The 17756-nt window shown below is 44.4% G+C and overlaps 2 protein-coding genes across 2 annotated transcripts; both read left to right on the forward strand.

The window, feature by feature from the left end:
• The first annotated feature begins 6077 nt into the window (after positions 1 to 6077).
• Positions 6078 to 7143, forward strand: LOC105901040 (olfactory receptor 2AT4-like). The gene has a single exon (XM_012828433.2). It carries the CDS (start codon positions 6078 to 6080, stop codon positions 7059 to 7061), a length of 984 nt encoding a protein of 327 aa, XP_012683887.2. The 3' UTR covers positions 7062 to 7143.
• Positions 7144 to 16274: 9131 nt separating this feature from the next.
• Positions 16275 to 17379, forward strand: LOC105901035 (olfactory receptor 2AT4-like). Its single transcript, XM_012828426.3, has one exon. It carries the CDS (start codon positions 16301 to 16303, stop codon positions 17273 to 17275), a length of 975 nt encoding a protein of 324 aa, XP_012683880.1. The 5' UTR covers positions 16275 to 16300; the 3' UTR covers positions 17276 to 17379.
• Positions 17380 to 17756: the final 377 nt, after the last annotated feature.

Raw genomic sequence — 17756 nt, forward strand, 5'->3', positions numbered from 1 at the left:
GGCCTAGGCCAATTTATACTCCGGGGTTTAAATTGGCCTAGGCCAATTCATACCCCCTCAGGCCAGATTATACCCCCATGATATCAGTAGTGTTGAGTGATATACACAAGAATTAATATACACAAGAATTAATTAATTTTAAAACATTTTATTGGGGGTTCAGCTTTGTCAGGTAAGTTAAGTGAGAAACTAACTGACTTAAATCTTAAAACTCGAAAACATTTTATTACTTCAACCAGATCTCAAAGATCAAAGATTACTATGTCCTGAAACCTCAACTTCTAAGACTAGCAAGTCCTCGCTACGATATAAATGTTCAAAGTTAAACACTGATAACAACATCAAAACATCCACAAAGATCAAAGATTACTTCACATAACGACATCACATAACATAATCATTGACAGTTACTAGCTAATTTACCGTAGCATAAATTACAGGGTTGTGCGCTTTCAGGTGCCTCTTGAGGTTTGTTGTGTTCTTCCAACCTATTCTGAAGCCATACTGTTTCTCTCCCGTTATTGCAGTGCGTTGTGTTTTATTTTCTGTCAAGTTATAATAAAAGAGTGTCCAGATATCTATTATTTTTCTTCCAGTCCAGAGTGCTTGAACTTCAACCACCATCTAACGTGTGTTAGGACGTCTCTTGCATGTCTGGGCATCTCAGGGAGTGGAGGAGGGATACAGAACCGGGCAACATTCAACCAATGCTATTAAGAATGTACTGCACTAGGTGCATGCAAGTTTCGAAAAAATTATTAATTACATTTTGTATTGTCCGTTCGACCCACACTCGACCCATACCCATCAATGCGCTAGCATGTTCTGACAACAACCCTACCTCTTTAGATTTTTGGCAAATAAAATACATAATATATATATATAGTACACAGTATATATATATATATATATTTTTTTGCTAGGCGCAGTTTTTGGCGCCTCCCTCTAGGTGGCGCTTTAGGCAACTGCCTTTGTCGCCTATAACAAGGACTGGCCCTGCCTGGAGGGGTATAGTCTGGCCTAGGCTATTTTACACCCCTTTGGCCTGGGCCAAAGTATACCCAGGTTTAATCTGGCCTGGACCAAAGTATACCCAGGTTTAATCTGGGCGGGGGTTCATTTGGCCTGTTACACCTGGCAAAACAGCCTGGTGCGCCTGCGGGTGTTTTGTCCGCCGCACTTGGCCAAGATGTTTTTGAAGCGTCTGCGCTTTTAAAAACGCGTTTGGTGTGTTTCAGCCCTTATAGTGGAGCTCATCAAGCCACCATACAGCACACCTGCGCGCACCGGCAAAAGACTCTGCTACCTAGCTGTGGGAACAGAGAACACTGACAGCAGGGGACGGGGCAGGCGCAGACCAGGCTGGGTCATGACACTAGGCTGAAGTGGGACTATTACAGTCACATGTGACGGACTGTTCCTGGAAACACTAAATGACAGAATGCGTTCATCGCCAATCTCTCAACATCTGTTTCCTCCTCTGATACAGGATCTAACATATAGGGTTGGATGCCTAAACACTCTATGGTTCACCTCACACAGGTGCAGTGACATTTTGCTTCTGTGTGAACCACTGTAAACCAACCAATCAGAACAGAGCTCATCAATTTATTACTTAGCTCACCAAAAAATGGAAAACAGCTTTTTTCATTCTAGGGCCAAATCATAGGCTTGTAAATGGGCATGTAAAACCACATCTGGGCATTTTTCACCCCCAACTAAATTCACACGACTTCTATGTAGGGATCAGAGAACAATTTAAAATACTTTAAAAGATCTAAACATTTAGGCATTTTCTCTATATACGTAGGTGCACCACCATCTATTTAATCAAAGTGATTTGTTCCTTTTCGCAGTTCACTGCGACATAACAGTATGGTACATGACGTCAGTCATGAGCCCAAATCGAAGCATTTATCCATTCACGCCTGAAAGGCCGCGAGATCTGTCAGCGCGAGCTCCTGAGCCCGCCCCTCAGGAGTCCTTATTTACATTTACATTTAGTCATTTAGCAGACGCTTTTGTCCAAAGCGACGTACAAGGGAGAGAACAGTCAAGCTAAGAGCAATAAAAAGCATGGTGTAACAATAAATACTACTTTACATGAGAATTAGAAAACAACAACCTAGAAAAAAAGAAAAAGAAGTGCAGGAATGTAACTGCTGAAGTGCAAGTTAAGCGCTAGTCAGGTGCCAGTTAGGAAGGGAGGTGCTCTCTGAAGAGTTGGGTCTTCAAAAGCTTCTTGAAAGTAGAGAGGGACGTCCCTGCTCTGGTAGTACTAGGCAGTTCGTTCCACCAACGTGGAACTACAAATGAGAATAGTCTGGATTGCCGTGCTTGCACAGACGGCAGTGCCAAACGACGCTCACTAGACGAGCGCAGCGTCCTGGGTGTAACATTTGCCCTTACAAGAGCATTTAGGTAGGTGGGAGCAGAACCAGCAAGCACTCTGTAGGCAAGCATAAGTGACTTTAACTTAATGCGAGCAGCTACTGGCAGCCAGTGGAGCTCAATGAGTAGCGGGGTGACGTGTGCCCTTTTCGGTTGGTTGAACACCAGACGCGCCGCCGCGTTCTGGATCATCTGTAGTGGTTTCACCACGCAAGCCGGCAGGCCCGTTAGGAGGGCGTTGCAGTAGTCCAGGCGGGAACTCACCAAGGTTTGCACCAGCAGCTGGGTGGCATACTGGGTTAGGTACGGCCTGATTTTGCGGATGTTGTATAGCGCAAAGCGCCACGACCTTATCTTACGATGTGCCCACAGATCTCCCTCTTTTGAAAACTTCGCAAGACGAGGTGCACATCTCCGAGCATCTTCTCAACGCTAAACCACAGTCAAAAGAGTTTTGTGTGCTTTCTGCTCTCTACGGGTTGGTGAGTTATCTGGGTTCCTTAACCCTCACTAGCTCAGGGCGCTACAAAATTAGTTGGCTCAACTTAATTTTGAAAGTAGTGGCTGCTATCCTGGCTGCTTGGCTGGCTAAGTTTCTGACTAGCCTGCTAGCTTGCTAACAACGTGGTCGTTGCAGATAGTGTGCTTGTGTTTTAACTTTTTTTAACTTACTTTCAGATTAAAAACGATGGTCAGACACTACCCCGACTGCGGGCACACCCGTCCCAAGGGTGACCGCCACCGTCGGTGCGTGACCTGCCTCGGCAGGGACCTCGCAGAGGTCGCGCTTTCGGGCGACGACCCTTTCTGTTCCATATGTGCAAGCCTCCCGCTAGCTAAGGCTACCAGGCGCCTTGCGTTCTGGAAGCGCAAGGACGCCGAGGGGACTGCACCGGTTCCATTCGGGGCTAACGCCCCCGTAGGATTGAGTGCGTCTCCAGCCGTGGGCTCTGTGAGTGTGAGCAGCCGCCATGCTGCTGCAGCTCCGCTCCCGGGTCTCTCCCCGTCTCCGCCGCCTACCAGCCCTGGGGCTGCGGGCAGCGAGGCGGAGGAGCTTCAACCGAGCGGTGTCCAGCTCCCCGAGCTGGACATCAGCCTGGATGATGATAGTCTGCTGGACAGCTCAATCGCAGAGGCAATGCAGACAAGCCAAGACGTTAGGATGCGGGTGGATACACCCCCTACCTCGTCTCGGATCCTGGGCCAGCAACTCCAAGAGGTTGCACTAAGAGCAGCCAGCTGCCTCGGGCTCCCTCTCCCTCCCCCTCCCAGCGTGCGGTCCTCGCTGCTGGACGGGGAGTTTTATGCTGGCCCCGCCGCGCCAGTTCCCAGCTGCATCCCCTTTTTCGAGGAGGTGCACGAGGAACTGCAGGCGACATGGGCGACCCCCTACTCGGGCCGGGCCCCGGTGCCGGGGTTCGCGCCCTACATGCAGCTTCACAGGGCTAGTGAGAGGGGCTACCTCTCCTTCCCTCAAGTGGAGGATGCAGTAGCGGGCTACCTTTCGCCCGCCTCCCCCACGATGCGCCTCGGCCAGAAGCCTCTCCTGCCCTCGCGGGTGGCCAGGCACCAGGCGCAGCTGGCAGAGAAGTCCTACTTGGCTGCAGGGCAGGCTGCCTGCACAACCAACACGGCTGCGCTGCTACAAGCGCTACCAGGCAAAGCTCCTGACTGAGATTGCCTTGTCGCTGGGGGAAGATCACCCGTCTGTGGCAGAACTCTGTCGCTCAGACTGACCCGGTGCACCTCACAGGCACTGGGGAGGGTGATGGGTGCCGCGGTGGCTACCCAGAGATCTCTGTGGCTCTCACTGGCTAAGCTGTCGGACAGAGAAAAAGCACCACTCCTCGACGCCCCGGTCTCTGTCCAGGGCGTCTTCGGTGAAGCAGTGGTCACAATGGCTGCCAAGTTCGAAGAACAGCAAAAGAGCAGAGAGGTATTCCAGGCTTGGATGCCTCGCTCTAGTGGCGCCGGTGAGACGTCCTCCTCAGGACACACCACACCTACACCAGGCCAGAAGAGAAGCGGGTTCCGCTCGCCAGCTCCTCCAGCGAAGGTGCCCACCGGGCGAGGCTGGCAGAGACACCCCTTCCGCCCGCCAGCTCAGCCTGCAGCACAGCAGCAACCAGCTGCGCGCCCTGCCCAGGGCGCAGCCCAGGCTCCGCGGCAGCACTCCGCTCGCCGCGGAGAGGTAGGCCTCCAAATGAATGACAACTTGATTTGGCCAGAGGATTTATTCTCCACACTGGTTGCACAGAGTTCAACGTTACAGCAACATAACTTTGCTCAGGTCGCTACATCTAATCTATCCGTGTGCATCACCGTTCTCTCTCTCTCTCTCTCTCAAAATTTTTATTGACGTTGGCGTATTAATTAGAGCGGGATAATGCAAAAAAACTTTCCTGGAGCATGAAAATGTAGTAGGGCGATAGGCTAATATTGACGTTATGGATACATTTGTGAAACGAAATACAAAGGTTGGTGATTTAGTACCAGTGGCGAAAAAGACAGCTGATCCACCAAAAAATCAACCTAAAAGAAAATTGAAAATTTCAATAAATTAGACAATTTTACATTACATGACATTTAGTCATTCAGCAGACGCTTTTATCCGAAGAGACATACAAGGGAGATTTGAAGCTTGGCCCAACATTGATAACACAATTCCATAGCAGGCCCTTTTTATTTACTTTTGGAACTCAGCCCATTTGAGGCAAGGATTGACACCATTGCACTTTTATTTTCTCTATTTCTGAACTGATGTTATTTGTTATTGATTTTCTCTATTTTTGAACTGATGTTATTTGTTATTGATTAAGATTTAGAAAGTATTGTTATTTCAATAAATTTGACAATTTTAAGCTTGGCCTACCATTTTATTGGAGCAATGAGGGACAGGTGGGGCTTGAAAAGGCCCCCTTGTTCAAAGCCACAAAAAGTTTGAGAACCACTGCAGCTAGCCCAAGATATACTTTAAGCATACTCATCTGAGTAATTGAAGTTGTAAACTAAGCTTTCTATCCAACAAACTTGGCTTGACACTGTTTTCTCCACATTTGGCAAGTAGTATATGTTCAAAAACAAATATGCCCAGTATAACTCACACTACACACTGTTCTCTATAGCATTAAGACAATACAGTTGATTGTGTTGCAGTTTATTTAAAACAGATGTATTGAATGTTTAGACAACAAGAGTAGTCAAGCATCAAGAAGCCATGAAAATAGTAGTCCAAATAGAAGTGTATTAAAAACAAATGTGACTTTGAATCATTACGTTAAAAAATATACAAGGCTGTTACGTCAGTTACTATCTCTATGCTCTCTTTGCAGCAGCCAACCCCATGATTTTACTTTGCTCCCCTGATATCAATACACAGATCAGGGGACATTATATAAGCAAGGTACTTGGCATCACTGGATCATTTTCACGGCTGACTGCGGCTCACTTTTAAGCTATCAAATGTATGGTAAGCTTCTGGTTTACATTTCAGATATAACTGTAGTTGTCACTATTAAATGTGTATGTTTTCTTTTTTAAAGAAGTACTTGATTTCAAGTAAATTTGTATGACTGTCTTATTTATTACTTACTTTAAAGTACTTTTACTTTCACATTAATGTACTGTGTCTATATATTTTTGCAAGTCCATGGATTATCTATTTAATCTTCTCATATTTCTACAGAATGTGGGAGGGAAACAACGAAACAGGATTCAGAATAAAAGAGTTTATTCTGGTCGGCTTTCCTGGACTCCATCCTGATTATTATGGCCTGGTGGCATTCATACTCTGTCTTGTGTACGTCACCACAGTTGTGGGGAACTCTGTTCTAGTGGTAACATTTGTGCACGAGCCCAGCCTCCATAAACCTATGTACATTATCATGTTGAGTTTGGCTCTGTCTGACATAGGGTTCAGCACTGTCGCTTTGCCTAAGATAATTTCACGGTACTGGTTTGATGACAAATTTCTATCCTTCAATGTGTGCTTCTCACAAATGGTCTTGATTCACACCTTTGGGACTCTGAACTGTTACATCATGGGGATTATGGCTTTGGATCGTTACATAGCCATATGTTTTCCTCTTAGATATCCTGTGGTTATGCAAAATCGCACCATGATAATCCTCAATAGTGTTGCCTGGGTTTTCTCCTTTGTTACTCCTGCTATCAGCTCTGCGCATGACTACAGGCTTCCATATTGTGGGCCAAATCAAATCTTTCAGTGTTATTGTGATCATTTTTCCATTGTTTCACAGGCATGTGCTGACCACAGTTATAATACACTGATTGCCTTCATATTAGCCATGCTGGTGCTTCTGATACCCCTGGTTTTCATAATCTACTCCTACATTCACATCATTTTTAGCGTAGCGAGAATAGCCAGTTCACAGGGCCGGTGGAAAACCTTCTCCACCTGCAGCACTCAGTTGTGTATCATCGTTCTTTACTTTCTGCCGCGCTGCATTGTCTATATTTTCAATGTGGCTGGTCTTTATATCAACATAGACTTCCGCATCACACTTATCCTTTTCTACAGTCTGTTTCCCCCCCTTGTCAACCCCTTCATTTACTGCTTTAGAACAAAAGAGATCAAACAGGCACTGGCTCGCTGGTTCAGTGTAATAAAGCTCAACAAGAAGTCCTCCATTGCTGCTATTGTCAAATGACAGTCCCCATAGACTCTGAATATGTAGTGGGAGAGACTCATTAAAAGCACAACAAGTTATGGTGTATAGTGAAATTATGGGGAAACACAGATCTCTTTAAAATATTGGTTTTGTGTATCATGTATGTTTTCTCATTAAGGGTGATTCACAAATGTGCATCATCACACAAAAAAAAACACCTTGATTTTAGTCTGCCAGTAAATGGAGATGATAGGCATGGTATCAACTGTGGGTAAAAAGTGGGAATATACAAAGTACATTCATTCATCTGATTTCTTAATTTCTCTGCAGATTTAGTGTGATCTAACAATGTTAACTTTCATGAATATGGCTTAATGTGTTTAAAATTCCTAAAGTTGTACGTAGCATGTGAAGCATATTATTATGTACTGTAAAATTCATATCCTCTTCAAGATCTTTTTTTTCTGTGCAAATTGTCTGTCTTGAAATGTCAAAGTTTGCTTGGCAAAATATTAAAGGAATATTCATATAGTTTGCAATTCAAGAAAGGCTATTTCAGCTTCCTTAATTTTACCCAATGCATTTAATTAGTTACACCTCGAAAAGGTGTCTGTCTGTCCAGTCATGGTTGAAGTTACCGTGTGGTTGTTGTTTTAATATGGAGGATGGTAAACGGATTAACATCACTAAACTATTTTTTACAGTATTACCGTTTTAGACTAAGAAATCAGTGGCAGTAAAGAACAGATATAATTACTTTGTAAAGATGACTATTAACAAACCATAACTATATAAAAAAAAAGCATTTTACAAAATGTACTTCATTACACTAGGTGGACTATTGTTTGCTCATATTTACAAATGATAAAAGTGTGCCTGGTGCACCACTCTTTCCCACAACCAGAGTCACTACAGGCATAAGTAATGTATCACTAATAGTTAATATTGATGTTAGTTGTGGACATTTAGTTATTGACAATAAGCTTGACATAGGTAGTGTATAGGCATACCCTTTCTTATAGACAATTACATTCATCTGGCTACCCTTTACAAAATATATTTTTTAATCTCTTAATCTTTACATTTTTATCTCGTAAGGCACAGGCAAACATTTCTTTCAGTCGCTTTAAACTATTAAAAACTGATTTGCATGCCACCATGGGCAAGAAGTGCCTCTCACAACTCACAACAAGCTGCAAACATTTTACTTGGAGAAGGTGGTTAGCAAATTTGTGGGAATGAAATGTTTCAAGGTGAATTTGATGGGTTCATGTTGTCTCAGAGTTATAGGCCTATAGCACAGCCACTTCTACTGTGAAATCAAATACAGAATGTTAGCCTATAATTTCAAAAAATCCATCAATCAGTTTTATGTCTATGTGACATGAGCTGTGGGTATTTCACCCAGAGAATATTAAACTAGAGCCCAATTAGGCACACAAGCCTTTGAAACACAGGTTCAAAACACACCACACAGGAGTCGTGAATCCCATAATAATCTGTTTATTAGAAAAAACTTAAGTAGTAGTGAGGGTCAAGGTTGACGGATCCCCATTCACTTTGAATGGGGAGATGTCATCCTTTGCCGAACTGAATTGTGGTTCCGTTGCGCTGCGTTTCATGCGTTGCTTGCAGCAAGAGTTGAAAAATGTTCAAAAATGCTAGCCAATCAGATCGCGTTTATGCTCACGTCTAAAGAGCGCAAAGCTAAAAAAAATAATATGGCGGACCAAACTCCGTAGATAGTCGTATTTGTACCTAAAAGTTGTTTGTTTGACTTTTTTTGCTTAGATTTTTTAAAAGTTACCGAGAAATACACCTTGCGAGGTGTCTGAGCCACCTATCTAATGTTAGCATGCTACTACTCACAAGGTAAGGTAAACAGCTTGCTAGTGGCGTGATTGGTTCGTTGACCTGTGAATCTCACTATAACGTCTCCGTTATCAACACAACTCCATGCGCCAGACTCCTCCTCTGTCATCCGTTGGATCAACGCATTCCAACGCAAACGTGTGACAGAGCATTCACACGCTTCCGTTGGAATGCGTTGATCTGTCAGGGTTGACGGATCTCCATTCACTTTGAATGGGGTGACGTCATCCTTTGCCGAACTGAATTATGGCTCCGTTGGGTTCCCGTGCGTTGCGTTTCATGCTTTGCTTGCAGCAAGAGTTGAAGAATGTTCAACTTTTCGAGAGGCAATGCATGCGTCAGCCAATCAAATTGCCTTTCATGCATAACTGACAGCACAGGCGCTAGCCAATCAGATCCCGTATATGCTCACGTCTAGAAAGAGGCAAGCTCAAAAAAAAGAGATGGCGACCAAACTCCGTAGATGGTCGTATTTGTACCCAAAAGTTGTTTGTTTGACTTTTTTTTGCTTAGATTTTTTAAAAGTTACCGAGAAATAGACAGTGTACAATGTAAAAACCCCTTTATTGTAACTGAAAAATACGTCTGATAGGATTTGCGAGGTGTGTGAGCACCCTATCTAATGTTAGCATGCTACTGCTTACAAGGTAAGCAGCTTGCTAGTGGCATGATTGGTTTGTTGACCTGTCAATCTCACTATAACGTCTCTGGTATCAACAGAACCCCATGCGCCAGACTCCTCCTCCGCCATCCGTTGGCGCAACGCATTCCAACGGAAGCGTGTGAATGCTCTGTGAGTCCGCCGCAAGGTAGTGTTTGAATGATGGACTAATTGATTGATGTTTTGGGACTGATTGTGTACACCTGGGAGCGAGGGGATAAGAGGAAGTGGAGTGCACGCGGACGAGAGACGCGGAGAGACTGTTTGCGACTGCACTCGGAGGGTGGGTGCTGTTTGTGGCTTTTAGTGCCGCCGGCAGCGAAGACAGATACGCAGGGGGAGCATTTCCTGTTGTTTCAGGAGGGGGAGACTGATTTCTCCCTTGAGACAGAGAGGGATTCGGGGTTTAGCGAGTGTGCTACGACCACGTTTGACTGAGCGTTTTCTCTGCGCAATTCAAATTCCGCTGCAGACTTACGTTACGCCTGCTGTGGACTGTGTAGTTATTGAACTGTTTCCATGGGACCGACCAAGCCAGACCCCACAGAGGGGTCTTATCGTCAGACGGGGAAGTCTGTGCATTTGACACCTTGCAGTGTTTGTGTATGTCTCGGAAGGTTTTCTGTCCTGTCTATTCATTATTGTTCTGTGTAGCCTAGCTTTTAATGAAGCCTGTAGATGGGCAGTAGCCTAACACCAGTGATAGCAGCAAGCTTGGTTAGCGAGGACGTGGAGCCACCAGATAACATCATGTTTTGTTCACCAACATTGATCATGCTGTACTGCATTTTATGATTTGTATTGTAATGTTTTTTGCCTGGACCCCAGGAAGAATAGTCTCCACTACGGTGTAGACTAATGGGGATCCTTAATAAACATAAACATCAATGCCCCCCCGGGGCCTGCCCCCAGTACCAACAGCGCCCCATGCGCAAATCGAACCCAGGACCTTCTTGCTGTCAGGCGGTAGTGCAAGCACCTGAGCCACCGTGCCACAGCTGCACTGTGTGCAGGGCATTGAGAGGAGGCAGATTGTGCAGTGGGCAAAGACGAGGCAGATTGTGCAGTAGGCAAAGACGAGGCAGATTGAGCAGAAGGCAAAGATGAGGCAGATTGAGCAGAAGGCAAAAATGAGGCAGATTGAGCAGAAGGCAAAGACGAGGCAGATTGAGCAGAAGGCAAAGATGAGGCAGATTGAGCAGGAGGGAAAAGATGATGCAGATTTTGCAGGCAATCCAGGCACTGTCGAAGCAGTTGGTCCAGGTGCACTGGAGGTGCTTGCTAAAGGGAAAACAAAGGATTAAACGTTACAAGCATGAAGTTCAAGACACATTATCACACCAACTAAATAAAAACAGCTACAGGTCTGTTCCATTTGTACCGAAACAAGAGGTGTTTTAGCATGACATATCAGCTGCTAAATGAAAACTAGAGAAATTTGAAGCAAATCATTTAAAAAAAAAAAAAAAAACACCAAGGTTTTGTTTGGGGATACAGGTGAAAATGTAACAGAAATGTTATTTGTTTAAATGTTTATATTTGAAAAAATTTTATATAGGCATATAATAATAATAATAACCAGTGTTTGTTGGACGGCATCTTCTAAGATGGTTAATGGTTCGGATTGTGTGGGGGCTGAGCCGGTCATCCTGGTCTGAGCTTGGTTGAATGCCACTTTTTCTTTTGTCCGTCTCTTTATATCTTGCCAACTTTTTTCACTTCTTCCACCTCCCGCCGCGAAGATGACATCGCATTGATTTTATTTCTAATAGTCTGCCAGAAAGCATTTTTCTCCGAAGGCAGTGTATTTCTGCCTTGTAATGTGTATTTCTGCCTTGCCATTCCCCAGCGCTCGGCCGTCGAGGGCTGTGACTACTAGCAGGGTCTTGAGAGCGATCTGAGGAATCTTGAGCCGCCGTGATAGGTTGTTGTCGATGAAATCGTCAGCCGCCCTGGAGTCAACCAGAGCCTGGCAAGAATATTCGTGCTCTCCCCAGGAGATGGTGATGGGGACGTAAACAGCTAGGTTGGGAGACTCGGGAAACATTGTAGCGCCCGTCACAACCCTCCCGTGGCTGGACGGACCTACTCTTTTCCCGAGAGCTCAGGGCAACATGTCCAAAAGTCGCCAGATTCTCCGCAATACAGGCAGCATCTGTCTTGCATTCGGCGATCCCTCTCTCTTGTCGATAGCCGGTTGTGTCCTATCTTCATGGGTTCAATGCAGAGACTAGAGCCTCTCATTCCAACCGCTCTCTGCCGCCAGGGTGCGGAAAACAATGGCGTAGTCTGCTATGCTCCCCCGTCCTGGCGGAGAGACATCAACTGCTTCGCTGCATCTGGGCTGGCAGCAGCCTGGTCAAAAACCTGCTCAAAAAACAAGAGCATTCAGGGCTCTCCAGCATGCCATATGGCGGTTGCCCATACCAGGGCCATGCCTAAAAGCAGGGTTATCACATAGGCGATCCGGGATTGGTCGGAGCTCAAATGTGAGGTCGCATTGGGTGAGGAAATCTCGACACCCACCTGGGTTGCCATCGTAACATTGTGGCGATGGGAGCCGAGGCTCCACAGGAGGATGAAGAGAAGCTGCTTGGTTGCCAGGTGCCTATGGAGGTTGCTCTGGGGCGAGGGAAGGAGGGGTTTGAGTCTGAAGAGTCTGGTCCAGCTGCCACAGCCTCCGGTCACGGCGGGCCAGATTCTCCTGCTGGTGGACCAGCACTTGAAAATCAACAACGTAGTTATCAGCATCACCGACAGCCAGGTATAAATACCTAATTGGTCACGTGACCAATCAATCAGCAGGTGACAAAACAATGGTGGGAAAACAGAGGCAGGAAGTAAACAAAGGCACATGTACAGGAGTGGGAGGTGCGATTGACGTGCTTTACCTTCTCCAGGGCATCCACTGGCGCAATGGTATAAACTACACCCCTTGGCTTCAGAACCTTCAACACCTGTTGAACCTCTGAATTCCACAGGTCTTGAATCTTTTGGCGGCACCTAACCCCATGATCTTGGACGTAGAGCAGCTCCTGCAATGGTGCATTCTTCACCCAACGATCATGATGTTCCTGACGCGGATCTGCAGCAGTGGCAAGGCATTCTTTGGCTCCTTTGAAAGCAAGGTGAAGTCGAGTTCGATGCTCCAGTATCCAGTTAGTCACTGTACCAGGCACCGGCTTGGGAACCCTGCCCAGCAAGAAGTCAACAGGTAACCTGGGGTCTTGCCCAAACATGAGGAAGTATGGTGACTCACCTGTGGACTGATGCAGCATGAAGTCATAGCAAAACACCACCTGAGGAAGGCAAGATGTCCAATTCCTTTTCCGCGGGGTGAGGAGTGCATAAGATTGTGCAGTGTCCTGTTGAGGCGCTCACATTGGCAGTTACACTGGCCAGATGGTAAGGAGTGCTTCGAATACATCAGTCATCACCAGTACATTTTCTACTCCATTACGGGCCGGCTCCAATAGAGTGAAATTGTGTTAGGCCAGGAGGCCAGCAAATGGCCCATAAAACTGTGAGCCACTGGCTGAGTGACCTTACTTACCTGGCAACGTTCACACTCTTGGCACCCACGTTTAATCTCGTAAAACATTCCAGGCCAATAGCATCATTCCCTCACCAGCTGACTGGTTCTCTCAACGCCCAATTATCAAATAAAAATATATAGTTTACTGATTTGAATTAGAAAATAAATATTAAAATAATCAATGTAATAAAAACAGACATCCATATAAAAGTAGTTAACTAACACTCAGCTAACATTTAACATTACACAGCACATAGCATTAGCACATCACATACGTGGGCCCACACACACACACACACACGCACTCCCACTCTCTCAACAGTGAATCACCCACCCCAGTCCTAGCCGGCAAATTAGCTAGTAGGCTACCTAGCAGCTAATCGTTGCAGTACTGGAGCGTTGCTTGTGTTCGGTGTGGCCAAAAACAAACAGACCCCTTCACTCCTTTTTGGAGCTAGAAAATAAAACTGACGATACCTTAATCCAATTGTTGTCAAATGTTGTCGAGCTGTCGTCGAATTGCCGTCGAGTAGTTGTCGAGCAACGACAGGGAAGTCTCTCACACGATGACAAGTGTTTTTTCTCCTCAGGATGGCGTGATGATGAACTTTTGCACAAACGTACTATGATCTTAATGTTCTAACTTTGCGTGTTCAGCCCGAAGACGCTAATAAACATAGACCAAGTCCGGCTAGCAAATATATATTGTTTATCACTCTATAATTCAAACTTTCGCTTAAAATACACGGAGACAGTTCTTAACGTGGCTTCTTTTCTTCAACTCAATCTTTTCCTTCCTTTCGCGGGGTTTTCCACCTTTCACCTAACGTTACTCAGTGCATACACCAGTAATAAAATAAAATACATTTTACATTTAAACATCGAACTATTGCATGTAACACAATACATTTCACTTTACCAATGAAATATTTTAAAACAAAACTCTTACAACAAATTGAAAGATGCATCAGCAAACACTGTTGCTCATCCCAACTACAACTCCCATAATCCCTTGCATTCAACCCAAAATGAATAGAAGGGAGATGAGCACAAGTATAAGCTTCTCCTTAGCTTAATGGCGATCTCTAATATATTATTACTTTATGATAATTTCCTAGCTCTAATGGGTTATTATAACTTAATTAAATATATAACTAATATGCTTTTTAGCACTGCGCTACACGTCCTATTACGTATGACGAATGCATTGAGGGGCGAGCCCTCCCGGAAGCCAGAGAGAGTGCATTGAGAGCCCCGTTTTGTGAAAAAAATTGATTTAACATGAGAGTCAATGAGAGAGGCCTGGGGCAATTTCGCCCCAAATCGCCCAAAAAAGGGGCAGGGCCATTTGAAGCACGACTTTTGCCTGACTGTTGCCTGATTGGACAATGATATTCAGAGGCAGTTCAGACGGTCTAGTGGTAGAATCCGACAGAAAAAAAAGATCTCCTTTTCCCGTAGGCAGTGCGTCGCCCCTATCGCCCTTATGGACAAGCCGCCCCTGTCTGCAGCACTCCACCAAGCAGGCCTGTATGGTAGAGTGGCCAGATGGAAACCACTTCTTAGTAAAAGGCACATCACAGCCCGCCTGGAGTTTGCCAAAAGGCACCTGAAGGACTCTCAGACCATGAGAAACAAAATTCTCTGGTCTGATGAAACAAAGATTAAACTCTTTGGCCTGAATGCCAACTGCATGTCTGGAGGACCTGGCCGATATCATCCCTACAGGGAAGCATGGGGATGGCAGCATCATGCTGTGGGGATGTTTTTTAGCGGCAGGATATGGGAGACTAGTCAGGATCGAGGGGAAGATGAATGCAACAATGTACAGAGACATCCTTGATGATAACCTGCTCCAGAGCGCTCTGGACCTCAGACTGGGGCGAAGGTTTATCTTCCAACAGGACAACTACCCTAAGCACACAGCTAAGATAACAAAGGAATGGTTTCGGGACAACTCTGTGAATGTCCTTGAGTGGCCCAGCCAGAGCCCAGACTTGAACCCGGTTGAATATCTCTGGAGAGATCTGAAAATGGCTGTGCACCGACGCTCCCCATCCAACCTGATGGAGCTTGAGAGGTCCTGCAAAGAAGAATGGTAAAAACTTCCCAAAAATAGGTGTGCCAATCATCATACTCAAAAAGACTTGAGGCTGTAATTGCTGCCAACGGTGCTTCAACAAAGTATTAAGCAAAGGCTGTGAATACTTATTTACGTGTTATATTTTCGTTCTTTATTTTTAATACATTTGCAAAAAATTCTAATATCCTGTTTTCGCTTTGTCATTATGTGGTATTGAGTGTAGATTGATGAGGGAAAAATGAATTTAATAGATTTTAGCATAAGGCTGTAACATAACAAAATGTGGAACAAGTGAAGCGCTGTGAATACTTTCCGGATGCACTGTATGTGTGTGAAAGGGTATATGTATATACAGTATGTGTGTGTGTGTGTGTGTGTGTGTGTGTGTGTGAAAAGGTATATATTTGTGTGTGTGTCACAGACTAGGCTTTTCCTGTATCAGGTTTGTTACATCATTCATATATAATTGATCCCTGGTATTGGTCCCTGGTATGCATTCTCTCTCTGTATCATACCAGGGTCTTTACAAGTCAAATTAAATAAGTAGCCTAAAGCGGACATATTGGTCACCAGTATAATTAATAAACAAATGGCCTTTGTGATGAGCTGACCCACTTTACCAAGCAACTCATCAAAGTTGTCCCGCGTCATACGGAAGTACTGCTCAAACAGTACTCCATCCAAACGGAGCTCCTGGACAAGTCAGTGGTATTGATGAGAGTTGCCTGTATGTCTAATACTTCAGAGACATGGAAAAGGAAGATGAGGTAACTGCTGTCCCTTGACTACACACCTCACATTATAAAAGTAGACCATTCAACATCTTTGAATCATTCTCTGGTGGAACAGCTGCACACTCTAAGGTATCATGTACGGTAAGACTGGCTGAAATGACTTGGAGGAAAGATTAACGCTATGAAGTACAGGGATATTAGAGATCAATGCGAAGTGTCTATGAAAAGCTGTCTCTCAAATATGTTTGCCGAATGTTTTTAAGTTGCATTTTTTCATTATCACATTGTACTAAATTTATGCTAAACAGTAGTGTCTGCATGACCTCACAATTGATTTACTTGTATTCACAAATGTTAAATGTGACTATTCATTTATTGTTTATTTTTTACAGTATGCTACAAGAAAACCTTACAGCAATCAAGGAGTTTATTCTTGTGGGCTTTCCAACACTCCACCCTGATTATTATGGTCTGGTCTCATTAATGCTTTGTATTGTATATGTTATCACAGTTGTAGGGAACTCTGTTCTAGTGGTAACATTTGTGCACGAGCCCAGCCTCCATAAACCTATGTACATTATCATGTTGAGTTTGGCTCTGTCTGACATAGGATTCAGCACTGTTACACTGCCTAAGATAATTGCACGGTACTGGTTTGGTGATAAATTCATATCCTTTCACGTGTGCTTCATACAAATGTTACTGGTCCATTCCTTTGGCACTGTAAACTCTTACATTATGGGGATCATGGCTTTGGATCGTTACATAGCCATACTTAAACCTCTTAGGTACTCTGTAATAATGAATAATCGCACCATGACCATCCTGAATAGTGTTGCCTGGGTGTGCTCATTCATCACCCCAGGTATTGTGACTATCCGTGCCTATATGCAAATATACTGTGGACCTAACCACATTTACCAGTGTTACTGTGATCATAATTCTATCATCACATTGTCATGCTCTAACCCTGGTTTTGAAATACTGATTGCCTTCACATTAGCCATGCTGGTGCTTCTGATACCCCTGGCTTTCATAATCTACTCCTACATTCACATAATTTTTAGCGTAGCGAGAATAGCCAGTTCACAGGGCCGGTGGAAAACCTTCTCCACCTGCAGCACTCAGGTGTGCATCATCAGTCTTTACTATCTGCCACGCTGTACTATCTATATTTTCAATATGGCAGGTCTCTACATGAACCTAGACACCCGCATCACGCTTATCCTTTTCTACAGTCTGTTCCCCCCCCTTGTCAACCCCTTCATTTACTGCTTCAGAACAAAAGAGATCAAACAGGCACTGGCTCGCTGGTTCAGTGTAATAAAGCTCAACAAGAAGTCCTCCATTGCTGCTATTGTCAAATGACAGTCCCCATAGACTCTGAATACGTAGTGGGAGAGACTCATTATAAGCACAACCAGTTATGTTGTATAGTGAAATTATTATGCCTTCAATTATGTGAAATATGTAGAAGCCACAGTATGATATGAATGTATATTTAAAATTGTATGATTATAAACATCAAAAACGTTTTGTCTATAAACATATTAGCCTTTTATTCAAGAAGTGATTCAAGAGTTACAAGTGTCACTATTGTAGAGTCATGAATTGTTACTTGTTAGTCTGATCGTATACCTTTATGTCTTCAAAGCTCACATTTTTTATTGTTAATTCATTAAAACGCTATTTGCTGTTCCTCCTTAGCTTAAAGTCTATAAAACTGTATCTTTCATCCTGGTATTTCATGTTGTTCTCTTAGTTTGGCATTACGTCAATGACATTTTCAGGCTCTCTCTAGAGAAAAACGATAGATTTACAGTATTAAATTACTATGACCGCTGAAGAG

Source organism: Clupea harengus, chromosome 8 (assembly GCF_900700415.2).
Source record: "Clupea harengus chromosome 8, Ch_v2.0.2, whole genome shotgun sequence".
Classification (NCBI taxonomy): Eukaryota; Metazoa; Chordata; class Actinopteri; order Clupeiformes; family Clupeidae; genus Clupea; species Clupea harengus.

Bases quoted from the DNA above. Each gene is read 5' to 3' on its own strand.
- LOC105901035 (XM_012828426.3), top strand. From the start codon at position 16,301: ATGCTACAAGAAAACCTTACAGCAATCAAGGAGTTTATTCTTGTGGGC.
- LOC105901040 (XM_012828433.2), top strand. From the start codon at position 6,078: ATGTGGGAGGGAAACAACGAAACAGGATTCAGAATAAAAGAGTTTATT.